At 26.5% G+C, this 16,143-nt stretch overlaps 1 protein-coding gene across 1 annotated transcript in view; it reads right to left on the bottom strand.

The window, feature by feature from the left end:
* Phum_PHUM260230 (Decaprenyl-diphosphate synthase subunit, putative) overlaps positions 1-12,825 on the bottom strand; it is a gene marked incomplete at both ends in the record, with an annotated part of 15,906 nt that extends 3,081 nt beyond the window's left edge. Inside the window, 3 exons of the mRNA XM_002426529.1 lie at positions 750-839; positions 12,230-12,371; positions 12,818-12,825. Coding sequence (XP_002426574.1) covers positions 750-839; positions 12,230-12,371; positions 12,818-12,825 — 240 coding nt within the window. The remainder of the gene's footprint in view (positions 1-749; positions 840-12,229; positions 12,372-12,817) is intronic.
* Between the last annotated feature and the right edge of the window lie 3,318 nt (positions 12,826-16,143).

Raw genomic sequence — 16,143 nt, 5'->3', positions numbered from 1 at the left:
ACTAAACTAAAATAATAAATTAATAAGTAAACAATTTTTTTTTTATTAAATAAAATTTCGAAAACTAGGAAATTATAATTTTTTTTTTTTTTTTTCGCTCTGATTCGAACGCAACAATTAATTCGTATTATATATTTATATCCCTCTCTGCTCTGCTTAAAGCGGTTTTTGAGGTAAATGAAAGAAAAGGCTAATGCCCGCCCCCCCCCGAAAAAAAAAGAATTATTATTATTTCCCTCCTCCCCGTTTCGTCGTCGTACTTCGTTTGACAATCAGATTTTGTTATTTATTTATTTAGATTCTTTTAAAAAAAAAAAAATTACGTAATGAATTGTTAAAAACGGATTACGTTGACCATCTTTTTTTTTTTTTTTTTACTTAACTTTCCTCTTCCCTCCCCCTACCCCGCCCCCCTCCTTCTCCCGCCTCTTTAAAAACAAGCCGACGACATGTTTGAATATATATATATACCTACGTGTACAAATACATACTTATACGAGAGTGTTAATATATTTTATATAATCAATTAACATTTTCTGACTTGATATCCTTGCGAGTGCTAATATAAATTTTTTTTTTTTTCCAGTTTTTCGATAAAAAAAACATTCCGTCGTTTTTTTTTTTTTTCGGTATTAAGTAACAAATCCTGTACGGTCGAAACGGGTTAGGTTCATACCTTAGTTTACTCGTTCAGCAAATAAAAAAAAAAAAGGGTGGGAAAAAGTAATGATAAAGAATTTTTGCTTTACCTGACTGAGAGTCAATGTGACTTTATCATCCCTCAACCTTGCAATCATCATTGATGCAACTGCCAAAATAAAATCCCCCGCCATTGTGACCTGTCGATAAAAAAAAAAAAAAAAAAAAAATTAAATTAATGATAATAATAATGAAATTGTAAACGGTTTACAAGGGGAAATGTTATAATGACGTATTCGAATCATCGCGATGATGATGATGACGTTTCGAAATATTATTTAATAACAATTGACAAAAAAAAAAAAAAAAAGGAAAAATTATTATTTTAACACCAATTTAAAACTCATTATAATCACACAACTATCATACCTACTTTTTAAAAAATATGTAAATAATTCAAGGGTAAATTTCTCTCTCTCTCTCTCTCTTTTCTCTTAACAGGTAGTTAAAAATATCACACTTAAATACTTTTTTCGCATTATTTTAAAGGTAAACCTTAGCGCAAAAAAAAAAAAAATTACGAAAGTAGGCGAGATTAAGGATTAAGAGTCAAAAGTTTTAATTTTTTCATTATAATGGTCGTTTATAAATTATCATAATAAACGCCATTATCATAAAAAACGCGAAGGATAATTTTTAAAGGTCATTAATAAAAATGACAACAACAAAAACAAAAAAAAAACTTCGTCCGTGACAAAAAATAAAACGCGTGTCTTTTTTAATTTTTAAAAAAAATTTTCCTTGCAAGTTTTCGCGAGAAACGAGTAAAAAATAATAATAATAATAATAATAATAAAACTGGAAATTAAAATTCAATGATCGTTTATCACACATTTAAATACAAAACAGACGCGTTAAAATAATTTTCCGAGAATAAAGAAAAAAAAGAAAAAAAAAAAAAAAAAAACCTCGTTTCGCGTAATAATCTCGTTGTATCTTAAAAGTATTGTCTGGATTTATTATCATTATTATTATTATCATCGCTATTGTTAATAAAAAAAAAAAAACGTCGGTTATTAACGCTCGGTATAAAATTACGTCCTTCCATAGTATCAAAATATTTTTTAAAAAAAATTTTTTTTTTCTTCTAAAATGCCATTTAAGTTGCGAAAGGTACGAAACGACCCTCAATGATGAGGGTCGTACCTTATTTTTTTTTAAAATTTACGCGCGTTATTATAAAGATTATCTTAATGAGTGTTTGTGCGTATTTTTTGCGTAAATTATTAAATTTTGGGCAAAACAAAATACAAAGCGAAGGATATCATCGTCCTTGTCCGACCTTGTAATCTCCACACTTAGCAAAAGCTTTCTTTTTACACATTTCACGTAGTCCTCCTCTTTTCTACCCCCTCAGACCACCAAACCCATTCGTAAATGCGTGTGTGTGTGTGTGTGTGTGTGTTTTACCACATATACGAGAGTAAATGGACGGTAATGAAAACATGAGAGAGAGAGAGAGAGAGAAAAAACCGATTACGTAACGAAACATCTCCGGTAATTTGATGGGATGGGATAAAGCTAAAGGTCCTAAATTGTGAAGTCGTGAGAATGCCGCCGTCTATACGAGGTCTAGGCCCTGTGGAGAGAGAGAGAGAGAGAGATGTGAGATGATGTCCAGAATAATCAGCCAAGGCCGCTTTCACAATCCTGTTTTCGTGTTTATCATTCTTTTGTTTTAACATTTACATAATTACTATTTACAGAGGGAAAACAATTTTTTCTTTTCACCTCTCTCATCTTTCCTTCCTCAACTCTCTCGTGTGTATATCTCTTGATAATTTGATAATGAATTATTGCCTGAAAACAATTTTTGTCCTTTTTTCCACCTCCATGTTCACCGCGTTTGATTTTTCCCTAAGAGAAATATTTTATAAAAATCATGCTAACAATTAATGTAATGATTGAGGCGTCAAAAAGGGAAAATTCGTCGATAAGGCATTTATAAAATTTTCCTTTTGCGTCATAATGAGAAAATTTTTTTTTTTTTTCTTTTCAAACTCGGTCAACTCGGTAAAATGATTTGCAATTATTGCAACGACCGTGAAAATACGGTCTGATTATATTTAGCTTTACCAATTATTCTTTCTCTTTTCACCTCATTTCTCTTTCTCTCTCTCTCTCTCTCTGTCTCTCTCTTTTAAATTTTTTCAAACAGGTTGTCAAAGTTCTTTCAACAATTGTTTTCATATTATCATTCATGTAATTGATATCTTTTTTTTCTTTCAAATTAATTCCACATCTCTTTTTAAAATGATATTTTTATTAGTTTTATTTTTATAGAGGACTAGTTTCTTCTTACAATTCTTGTCGAAATCTGTGGAAATTCCATCTTGATGAGTTTCCACATGCCTTTTCCTTAAAAATGAGCGACCTTTTTAAATTTTCCTACAGCCATTCCTCCAAGACATTCCATTTTTCCTTTTTTGTTTCGTTGCGATCGATTTCGTACGAATATTTTCGATATTGTCTCGCACGCGACATTTTCTTTTCTCTCTCTCTCTTTTTCTTTTAGATCATCTCGAAACGAGGAAGTGTTAAAAAAAAACTTGATGTCCTTTACGTTATTTTGATTTTTACGCAAACAAAAACCATATTTTTTTTTTTTTTAAGTTTAAAAACCAGAAAAAATAAAAAAAATAAAAAAATTTATAACTCGTTAACGTTCGATGACAATCTGACAACCTAACAAAAAAAAAAAATGAAAAACTAAAAATGTATTAAAAATTATTAATAATTTAAAATTTTAAAAAAATCTCCGATCATTTTCAAATCATTAATTGATTTTCTTTCACGGTCGTGATTTTAATAATAATAATAATTAATAATTTTTTAAGGTTAAAATAGTTTCGATTGACATTAACGCGTATTAATAATGATTTTTTAAACGGATTTAAAAAAAAAAAAAAACGTTAGAATTTAAATTATCTACGTCATCAAAATACTTTATCCCATAGACTAATTCGACTAAAATTCAACTAAAACGTATTCGAGGGCTTAATCTACCCTGTTGACAAATCCGTCTTTTAAAAAAATTTTTAATAAAGAACGCGGGTGGATTAGAACCTGTAGGTAGGGTCGGTTCGAAAGTTACGAAAAAAGGTGGTAATGGTTTTTCACCCCCGGGGGTGTTTTTTTTTTTTTTTTGCGAAAGACATCATTGTAATCCCCAAACAAAAAACTTGTGGCTGATCCTTTACACGAATACACTCAACTTTTATTTTATGTAAAAAATGAAAACCATTCAGTATTAAATCTCGAAAAGAAAGTATTCAACGATTGTTATTGTACTTTTTTTTTTTAAATTTATTGTTGGTAGCACTGAAACCAGTTTGACTCGATGCAGGTGGTAGACGTAAATCAAAAAAAAAAAAAAACAATAGCGATGTCTAGCAGCGCAAAGTTTTATTTACACTTTAATTTAAATTCGAATTCGCAAGGGTAGACAAATTTGAAAAAAAAAAGGCGCGATTTTATTACTGTAATAAATCCGATAGTGATATCAATTAAATTTTCCGTAAGTTTGAATCGCGAATCGAAATCAAATCCGTTACGTTTTGTTATCTCATATATTTTCCCTCGAGGTTTTTTTTTTTTAGTTTCCTGTTTCGTACCTTACGAAAATTAAAAAAAAATTTCTTCCATGTTTTTCCCTTCACTTTTTCCAACGGAATCATCTCTCTATCTCTCTCTCTCTTTCATAAACGTTTTTTAATTAACGTAAAAATTTTTCACCTTTTTTTTTTTTTTTTAAAATTTCAAAGTCCAAGGAAACGTGGCACCGTAAAAAATTGTTAAGGTGAATGATTTCACTTATTTCTAATTACGCGCGATACCCACGTGACTGTTTCTGCCACGACTCTTTCGTTTTTCGACAAAATAAAAATAAAATCTTTAAATATTTAAACAAAAACAAATATTTGTTGATATTAAACGAAAAAAATTAGTACCTCTCGCGATTTTTTAAATAAACATTTGATACCTGACTAGACGCGACAAAAACGATAGAAAATTTTTTTTTTTTAATTCAATGACGACAGGTCGTACTTAATACTTGTTACACGTCCGACATTTTATCATAATCATCATTATTATTTTTTCCATTATATATACATATATATATAATTTATTATCAAAGGATAAACCGATAAAGTCCGTCACGATCCACATCACTACATGATCCATTCAAATCCATTTTTAATCCACAATAATTCTTTCCTTAATCCATTTGTACGTATTACGACGTTTTAAAAATTCTTTTTAAACGACAAGATGGTGAGAGAGAGAGAGAGAGAGTCGCGCCTAATAAAAAAAGAAGTAGCAGACATTTTTTTTGTACAACAAACAATAAGTACGAATACAACAACCGGGTTTATTTCGGTTGTTACACCTGTAACGAGAGAGACGACATTTAAATCTAAAAAAGTAAATTAATTTAAAAATCCGGAAAATTACGTTTAGGAAAATGGTACTAAGTTAGAAAGTCAGTTTTTTTTACCATAAACATCATCATTATTATCTTAATATTATTATCGTAATAGTCGAAAGAGTTCAAAAAACCTCCGAGTAAAATCCTTGAATTTATTTATTTACATTTATAAACAATTTAATTAAAGTTATACTCTATAAATAGTACTATATAGTGAATAATAATAATAATAATTTTTTTTTATTCTTTTCGCAAATGATTTTCGCGGTAAATTTAAACGTTTTCCACAACGGGGGGGGGGACGGAAATCCGTGAAAAAATAATAAAAATATTTGTCGGTTTAAAACGCGAATAGGGGGGGGGAGAAGGAAAAACAGAAATAAATCCGTGAAAGAAATTGAAAAAAAAAAAAAAAAAGAATTTCACTTCCTGGTTTTTATTTTAAGGTATATTATTATTATTATTATTATCATTACCCTAAAGCGCGTGCGCTTTGCACTATGTCAGACGCTTAAATAACATTCAAACCGTGTACACACAAACACACTTACGAGGTAGTAATAAATCATATTTAAAAACTTACAGGTAATAAATTTTGATTATTATTATTATTATTACTGCTATTATTATCGCGCGAAGAATAAAATTCCCTATAAAAAATTAAATAATAATAATAATAATAATAAAGGGGAAAAGAAAAAAAATTTTTTAAAGTTTAAAAACTGGGATAGAATTTTTTTTTTTTTGATCGAACCCAACCCGGAAATTTTTCTTTAAAAAAATGTAGCCGCCATATTGAAATCGAACCGTTTCCTATTCGTCGCAATTTTCTTTAAATAGAAAACGAAAGTGAAACGGAGATGAAAATTTTTTTCTTTTTTTCTTTTCCACCTTTTCGCCTCGAGGATAAACATAAAATTTCGTGTTAAAAATTATTATTATTATTATTATTATTACAAATACGCGATTAATCACTTTTGTGCGTGCGTGGGGGAAGGGGGGGGAGGAGAACAAAAACCCGCGAGGAAATTCAATACATTTCTTTTTTATTAATGATGATGATAATAATAATAAGTATAGTTTTGAATAACTTTTCACCATTTATTCGTTCTCATTATTATTTTTTCCTTAAAATTAAACGCTCCTCCTAAACCGTTTCTTTTTTTGTCCTTCCCTTTCTTTTACTCCATCATTGTTTTTTTCAAACTTTAATTATTTTGCGACTAGCCCACCTCTCCCCTCCCCCTCCTCACCGAAGTTGTCGTAAAACGCGACGACGACGATGACGACGACCTACCAATCTAGTTTTTAAAGTGAGAGTTACAAAGTGTACAATTATTTATTCACCTTCGTACCTTTTTCAAAACGATTTTCCTCTTTTCGCATATCTTGAAGGTTATTCATACTTGATTTTTAGTTTTTTTGTCGATGTCGACATTTTTTTTGCTTTCTCTACATCTTAATTTTATATATAAACGACAACAAAATTTTATTGTGTCCCAAAAAAAAAATTTTTTAATAAAAAAACCGTTTTTTTGTTTACGTGATTGAAGTAAAGGCTAATTGATTTCTTTGACCGATCGGCCTTCGTTTAAACCGTCATTTAAAATATTTTTATTTAAAAAAATGGAGTTGAAGGTCTGTCTTGTCGATTGTTACAAAGGTGCAAAATTTTTTTTAAAAAAAAAAAAAAAAAAAAAAAAAAAAGTAAATGAACTTTAATTCTTTTTACTCGAATGAATTACTAGTTAAAAAACGTAACGTTTTGTCATTCGAAGAGAGAAAATCATCGAACGAACGAAACAACGATTAGTAGAGAAAAGACAAAACAAAAAACTTTTAAATAATAATAATAATAATTTTTTCCGATGATCCGTATGATATGTCACACCTTAAAATTCTTTTGTTTTTTCTTTTTTTTTTTTTTTTCTAAACTTAAAACTTTAAAGAATGAGAAAATAAATCGAAAAAAATGAAAAGAGAAAAAAATTTTTTTTTCTAAATAGATTTCTAATCAGATTCGAAAACACAAATTACTTATTATTGATTTGATTTATTTATTTATTGACTGACTTGTTTATCCGTTTGATGAGTTTACATAAAAAATTATTAGTTTGTTACTAATTGAATAACTAACTACAGAGCTTCTTACTAAAATCGTTTTCTTTTATTTCTATCTTTTTTTTTTTTTTTTTTCTAACACTTCGTACATGGGTACATGACGCCATTTTGACTGATAATTGATGCTGCGTTTATCAGATTGTTTTTTTTTTTTTTTTTTTAAGAGAAAATAAAAAAAAACGCGAGATGAATACGAATGGGATTATGCCCTTTTTTTTTTTTTTTTTTTATTACGACGAATGTTGATTACGTCATTTCGTATTTATTATATGCACCGTCGAAAAGTTTTTTTTTTTTTTTTAAAAAGGAAAACAAAAACAAACAAATTAAATTAAACTAGTTAATTACGAAAACGCATTACGAGACTAGTAAGAATAATAATAATAATAATAAAAAAACGTTATCTAAAAAACAAACCGTAGAAAATTTAACGGACAATTCAACCTTCTTAGATAATAATAATAATAATAATAATAATAATAATAATTATCATCCCAAAATTTATTTATTTATTTTGGGGAAGGGGGGGGGGGAATTCACGAGGTGATAACACCTTTTGATAACCTTTTCGACGAATGAAAACGTAATTTTTTTTTACACAATGAGAAAATAATTTAAATCCGTTTTATTTTGCCTTACAAGCGCGGGAATTTGCGCAAAAAATTATCGATCGATAAATTCGAGATATCGAACGATAATATAAAAAAAAAAAAAGTTATCTCAATTAAAAAAAAAGAAAAATAGAAATCGGGTATTTTAATAATTAGAAAGTTTTTGCCCAGAGTTTCGAACGAGAAATAATAATAATAATAATAATAATATTGTTTTTTTAAAAAAAAAAAAAAAAACCGAACAAACATTGTTTAAAAAAAAAACAAAAATTTAATTTCAATTTAATTACAATTTAATTTAAAACGCAATCAACAAATTTTCATCATCTCTCGTTTAATCTAATTTAAATTAATTTAAATTTGAATTTTTCTTGTTTTTTTTTTTTTTTTCGTTTTTTTCAAGGCACGCTTCTCTCCAAACTTAATTTATTATTATTATTATTATTATTATTATTATTATTATGGTCACTTTTAAACACGACAAGGCTCTTATTTGTCGGGGTTTTTAAGTATTTATCCCAGGTTTCTACCCGACGATTCCTTAGGGACAAATACTCGAATTTCGGTGGTGCTACTTATAATATTTTCCGAAGAATGTGGGCTTGTCCCACATAGTGCGATTTCCTGGATGGTTTCTTCCTTTAGGTTCTTATTATTATTATTATTATTATTATTATTATTTTGGATAATAAAAAAAAATTCAATCGTTGTAATGGTTGATTTTTAACCGCATTAAATTTAATAAGTGACCTCAGGTATTTGTTTCCTATATTTCGAAACTATATTTTTAACAAAAAAAATCAAAAAAAACGTGCATCCAGAATATCATCAAATTGTAATTCTTATGGCAATCGTTAAAAATAATAATAATAATAATAAATCCTTTAATTTTTGTTTTCGTTAAAACGGGAAAAAAGTAAGGAAGGGAAAGCCAAAAAAAAAAAAAAATATTTTGAGGGCGAAACCCTGAACGCTCCTTCGTGATTATTACGCGGTAAAAACCTAAATAACGATCCTAAAGTTTTCTTCTGCTTTTATTTTCAAATCTATTATTTTTTTGAATGTTACATTAATAATAATAATAATAATGACGATAAATTTATAAATCCTATTGAAATAATAATGGGGAAGAAAGTAAAACGAGAGGGAAGGGAGAGGGGGGCGGATAAAACGTGGAAGAAACCAAAAAAGGCATAAATTTAAAAAAAAGAAAAAAAAGAATTTCGTTAAACGTTTAACTTATGACACAAATAATAATTTACATTAAACGTACCTAAATCACTTTTATTTTCTTTTTCGTTCGTTCATAAAAAACAAAATATATTAAAATTACGTTAATGGTTATTATTATTATTATTATTATTACAAATTGAAAATTGCTTTTCATGTGGAATTCAATTCTTAAACCCTTGGAGGGATTTTTTTTTTTTTTTGGACTGACTCTCTGGAGGAAGAACGAACGCTTTAATTTTTTTTAAACAATTTTTTTTTTTAAGGTTTACATAACAGATATTTTAGGCTTATAAAATTTGACCTAAACAAAAAAAAAAAAAAAACTAGGCTCCATCAAACCAACCTCTACACACTATTAAAAGTTACCTCATACTTAACCAAGCCCTACCTCCCCCCCTGCTTCTTCCTTCCCCCTTTTTTTTCTTTCTCTTTTTTTTAATGTTTTTTTTTTTTTTTTCGACTTTTTCCTCTTTAAATTTTTTTACTTTTTGCAAACAAACAAATAAAAATCAATTAAATATCAATAAACAATATGACATACAAAAACAATTCAAAAAAATTTTAAACAATTTGATTGAAAACAAATTGTTTGTTTACCCATTAATTAACTGAAGAGAGAGAGAGAGAGAGAGAGAGAGAGAGAGAGAGAAAGAAAATTTACATTCGGCAACAATTATTTTGCAAACAATGAAATACAATGATTAATAATCAGGTTTATCCTCATCACGTGACCTCAATTCTTTTAAATTGTTTTTCATTTCTTTTCTTACCCACTTCCTTCACCCTAACAACCCATTCATTCGTAAAAATTTTTTCGGGGCCCCCCTTTTTTTTAAACTCATTTTCCTTTAACGCTCTCACAGCCTTCTCGTAAAAAAAATTCTTAACGACTAAATAACGTTTCGTATAATAAAAAAAAAAAAAAAAAAAAAAAAAACGCAATTATGATTACGTAATCGTGAACAACAAAAAAAATTAATTAATCTAAACGGATATAAGATGGCACCCGATAGTCCGATGTTAACTTATTATCTAAACATCATCATTATTATTAACGTTAAATATTCTATTAAGTGACTCGTAGGTTTGGACATTTAATTAAATGAAAATAGCCAACTGGAAACAAACAAGCAACGGTTTCCATTTTTTTTTTTTTATTATTATTATTTTCACTTTTAATTATGAATGAATAATAATAATAATGAGTAAATATTAATTGATTTTTTTTTTTTTTGGCTCGCCGCTTTAAATTTTAAAAAATAAAAAAATTTTCACGATATTGAGAGAAAAAAAAAGAGAAAATTACAAAAAAAAATTTTCCATCGTTTACAAAAAAAAAAAAAAAAAAAAAAACGGTTTCTTTCATTCGCGTGAATTTTTTTTTTTTTATTTGTTGTTACACCTAATTGTTCGCCATTTATTCATAGGTAGAACTTTCTAATACCCGACCAAAATTGTGCTAAGTAAATTTACACAAGCATTAATATAAATAATAATAATAATAATTTGATGCGTTTAAATAAGTAATCAATTTTTGTTTTGAAAAAATAAGAAAAACCGTTTAGTCGTCAATATGGTAGAACATTAATAAAATTTTCTTTTTGTTTGTTTTTCTCGAAAAAACCTGCCTGCCTGTATACTTTATTACGTACGCGTCAGACTTTTTATTTACTTTATTTACACATATTTATCCTCTCTATAAAAAAAAAATAAATAAATAAATAATTATTTATTTAAATTTTTTAATTCGCTTTCATTCATTTAACTTTTTTTTTTTTTTTTTTTGTAAACTCGTTTGACGACAACAACAACAACAACGCCGCGCAAAGATTAAACAAAAAAAAAAAAAAAAAAAAAAGAAAAGTGAAAATCGTAAATAAAAAAATTATTATTATTTTTTCGAATGTAATTTAAACGAGGGAGGGGGGGGTTCCCCTGAAAATTTTTTTTTCCCCCCCCCCCCCCGTTTAAAAATGTTCACGTTTGATTTGTCGAGTTAAGGAATACCGCGTTATGAATAGATTACAAGAAAATATTATTATTATTATTATTATTATTCCAATTAATTAATAACAAAGTGAAAAAAAAAACTTTTTGAAATTATTTCACGTCCTCTCTCATCATCATCATCATCATCATTATTATTATTATTTTTTAAAAATAATTTTTTTTTAAATTCCAAAACGAACGAATAATGAAAGCGTATCGCCGGGATACTAAAAATGTTCAGAAAGTTACGTATACTAACTTGGACTAATTATGAAACTATTTAATATTAATTAATATTCACATCTTATGCGTTTTTTTTTTTTTTTTCGAATACGCGTGCATGCATTTTCATTTGCAAATACTATTATTATTATTATTATTATTTGGTCAACAATAAATATGGGTAACTATGGGTACATAACACACAAACACACCGAAAAGAAATTTTTTTTTTTTTTTTGGAAAACTTCCGGTAGAATTTCGTAACATTCATAACAAAATTTAATTTACGAACGATTCGGTGGGGATGCAAAAAAAAAAAAAAAAAGTAATTTGAAATGATTATTATATAAAAATTATCATTATCATTAATATTATTATTATTATTATTATTGCAGTTGACCATAAAAATTATATTTTAGCGTATCTAATTATTTTTAATCGACTTTTATCTATCTCTCTCTCTCTCTCTCTCTCTCTCTCTCTCTCTCTCTCTACTACCGCTAACAAATTTATTAAATTGTAATCGTTAATTTAATAATATAGAAAATGATAATAATAATGATAATAATAATGATAATAATAATAATAATAATAAAAATCGACCTTTAAATTTTATCATGCATTTTTTAGTAACTAATTTAATTTATCGAAATAAATAATAATAAAAATTGTGAGTTTTATTTAGGGAACGACATTGAATTCGTTTTTTACGAACGATTCGCCATCTTTTTTTTTTTTCTGCGTAAATTAAAATGGCGGTATTTTAAATTTGAACGTAATATATAACGTTTTCGATAATTTTCACATTGGAAAAAAATTTTTTATCGATTTTAGCATAATAATAATAATAATAACCGTTAATTTTAGTTCGAAGGTTGAGGGGAGAGATATTAAAAAAAAAAAAAAAATTAAAATTTTTTTTTACCTTTTTGTGATTCCAAAGAACATTTACGGACGGTTTTCCTCTTCTGAAATCACTTTGGTCGATGACATCGTCATGTATAAGAGAAGCAGAATGAATCATTTCTGCAATCATAGCAACATCCCTTTGGGATGGTGTGAGGCACCTAAAACGACATTTATTTATTTTAATTTTTGTTGTTACCGAATGAAAATTTTTTTTTTTTTGGGGAGGGGGGGCTAATTATTTTCTCGGAATGATTTTCAAAAAAAAAACGATAACGAGCAAGTTTTTTTAAAAAAAAAAAAAAGTAGCTTAAAATTTTTAAAAACAAAGAATAATTATGATGATAATAATAATAAGTTATTGAAAGTGCTAAAAGCAATTTTCGACGGCTTCCATTTTAAAAAAAAAAATTTTTTTTTTTTTGTAATGATGTAACATATAATGATGACCATGAAACTATGATAGGTTCACTGCAAACTTGTTATTTAAAATTGAATACCATCCATAAATAATAAAGAAAAATTATTATTATTTATTACTATTTTTCCTATTTTTTTTTTTTTTTTTATAAAAAACAATAAATGAAAACAAAGGACTCACTTTCACTTTTGCATTAAAATTGAATAAAAAAAATTGACCGTGAAAGTATTTATTTTACTACCACAAAAAAAAATAGAAAAAGAAAATCTATGCGATAGGGGCTCATTAAAATTATTAGGAAAAGTAAATAATTTTCGACTCGTTATTTAGCTTGATGTTTAAAAAATGTCGGAAAATGCGGAAAATTAATCGCGAGGAGGTCGTTGATGTGTAGATGTCATCTTAATAATAACAAAAAATAATTATTTTCTCATTGTAAATGGTAACTAGCTCACTGGGTCATTTAATCCATGCCTATGACATGATAAATTCAATGAAAGGTGGTGTACCTACATTCAAATAAATTTACTTTCTTCGATAAAAAAAAAAAAAAGGGGGGAGGGGGGGAAACGAATTTTTCATTTTGAACAGTTCCAATAAACGTTCGTGATATGTTAAATAATTATTTTACGATTGGCAAAAATAAAAAATTAAAAAAATTTAATGGAAACGCATGAGAGGGAAATGATTTTCTCTTTGACTTTACATTTCGTTTTGTTTTTCCAGTTTAAATTCAGGCTCTTTGTGCCAATAAAAATTATTTTTTTCATCATCAACCTTGTTAATAGATATTTAACGATAAATGCCAATGAGGAAATAAATATAACATGAAACGATAAATTTTTTTTTTTTTTTTTTTTTTTTTTTACAACGACCACGTAATTTTTAATTTTATGTGACAATTATTATAATTAAAATTTTTTTTTTTTTTTTTTTTTTTTAAATAAAAACTTTGTATTGATTGTTACGAAATAGAAAAAAAAAAAAAAAAAAAAAAAATCATTTAAAAATTTTTTTTTTCATGGGCATCAACCCCCATTGAGAAATTTCTTATTAAATTTTGCTTGGAAAATTTGTTTGAAGTAGGATAAAAGTGCAACTCTCGCAATGATTTCATTCAATGTCGTTAAAATATTAATAATAATAATAATAAACTCGTGGAAAAATTTTTTAATTGAAAAAAAATAAATAAATGCGTTGATGGTTTTGTCCCTGATTATAAATTGATAAGATTTTTTTTTTTTCCCCCCCCTTAAAAAAAAAAAAAAAAAAAAAAAAGAAAAATTTTTATTTCCGTTTGTACAAAGAAAAAATTTTTTTTTTTTTTAGGTTTTCAGGTATTCAATTTGTTAAACCTAATTTAAAATCGTGAACAATACAAAAAAAAGACAAATCAAAACCCCGAATTTATTCACGTTTAATAATAATAATAATGTTAAAATGATTTTTAACAATAATAATAATAATAATAATTACATTATTACGTAAAATTTATCGGAACTTATATTGTCGACTAACAATATGTTTAACAATTATATTTTACCGTAAGTGTTAATAACTAAAAATTACTTTAACCAAAAAAAAAAAAAACCTAATTGTAAAATTGTACTACTACCACGATACTACTACTAATTTAATCCATTTAAAAATAATAATAATAATAATAATAATAATAATAATAATAATAATAATAATAATAATAATAATAATAATTGACTTTTTCGATACGAGAAAAAATTTAAAATACAAAAAAGTTACGTAAACATTAAGTGGACGCCGGTGAATCTCTTTTTTTTTTTTTTTTTTAAATAAATCTATAATTTTATAGTCAAAGATTAATTTGACCGGTAAAATGGGGGGGGGGTGGGAGAGGGGAAATGAAAAAATGTTTTTAAAAAATAAAAATTGATAAACGTCAAATCGTTTTCATCCAAATCATTTCACCTTAGGGTTAAACATAAATAATTATTTGTTTACAAATCATTCACTCACTTCGAAATCACCATCACCATCACAATCACCGTCATCGTCATCGTCATCATCATCATGTTTCAACTTTTTTTTTTTTTATTATTTTTTTTACCTTGAATGCGTAAACGCATTCACGCACTCGCACGCACGCATCCAATCAAAAAATAGTTTGACTTCTTATTAAGAAAAAAAATAAAAACAAAAAATTTTTTATTTTTTATAAGAAAAAAAAAAGAAAGAAAGAAAGAAAATGGCGATGTTTGTTACAAATTTTTTTTGTTTACGAAAATATTTTTTTAAGATAATCCGCGATAATCCGCGATTAGGTTAAATATCATAATTAGAAAAATTATGTTTTCGACAATAACAAACATAAACGTGTGAGCAAATTTAATAAATCATAAAAAAAAATTACGCACGCGTATAAAAAGCAAAATTAAAAGCATTAAATATTATAAATATCTCGTTTGCCTTTTAAAAAAAAAACCACGTTAATTAAAAATAATAATAATAATAATAATAATAATTAAGATAATAATGATAATAAAAGGATGTGTCTCATCGTAAAGGGTAAAAGTACGTGTCCCACCCCACCTGTATACCGAATCACCTTCGAAGGATAACGATCTTTTTTAATGTTTATTTTAATAATTATTTATCGATAAAAAAATATATATATACGGTAACCTTGCTTTTGATTATGTTGCAAAACTTACAAATGGCATCCTCCTCGAAAATGGGGGGAGAGGGTGGGGAGGGGGAGAAACGTAATAAAATATTATTTTAAAAAAATCAAATCCGTAAGAGAACTTGTTTATCAATGATTCGGGAAATGCAACCGAAACCCACCCATTTTTAAATAATACCTTTCTTTCTTTTTTTCTTTCTTTCATTTTTTTTTTTTGTGACTTCTACGTTTACGTAAGTGTGTGTGTGTGTGTGTATCATTAAAAAAAAAAAAAAATTCACAAATCCTACTTTTCCCTCACGGGGTACATTATTTCATTCATTCATTCATTCATCATTGAGTCATTAATTTATATAACGATACGTTACATGTTTTCCACGAGAATTTATTTAAAACAAAACAATTATAGAATTTTTACTATTATTATTATTATTATTATTATTATTATTATTATTATTATTATTATTATTATTATTATTATTATTATGTTGTTGTTTCAATTTTAATGTTCGATTCGGTGACATAAACGGAACGGAAATCCAAAACGACATTTTTTTAAAAAAAATTTCCCTTAATTTCAATGACGAGTTTATCGTATTAAAAACCTACTACGACTTATGATTTTTTGGAATAGAGAAAATATCAGGCGTATATAAAAACGCAGGCACGCACGCATTTAAAATTCCACGATTCGCAAATTGTAATAAAAAAAAAAAAAAAAAAAGTAATTTATTATTATTATTATTATTGTCAAACCGCATCATGTTGATATCTATTATTGTTTTTTTTTTTTTTTTTTTTTTTTTATTGGTAAAAGTTAAATTAGTATAAATTAAATATGAAAAAAAAATAT

Source organism: Pediculus humanus, genomic scaffold (genome assembly GCF_000006295.1).
Source record: "Pediculus humanus corporis 1103172107633 genomic scaffold, whole genome shotgun sequence".
Taxonomy (NCBI): domain Eukaryota; kingdom Metazoa; phylum Arthropoda; class Insecta; order Psocodea; family Pediculidae; genus Pediculus; species Pediculus humanus.
The sequence above is the reverse complement of the archived record's forward strand: the minus strand, read 5'-3'. Positions and strand labels throughout refer to the sequence as shown.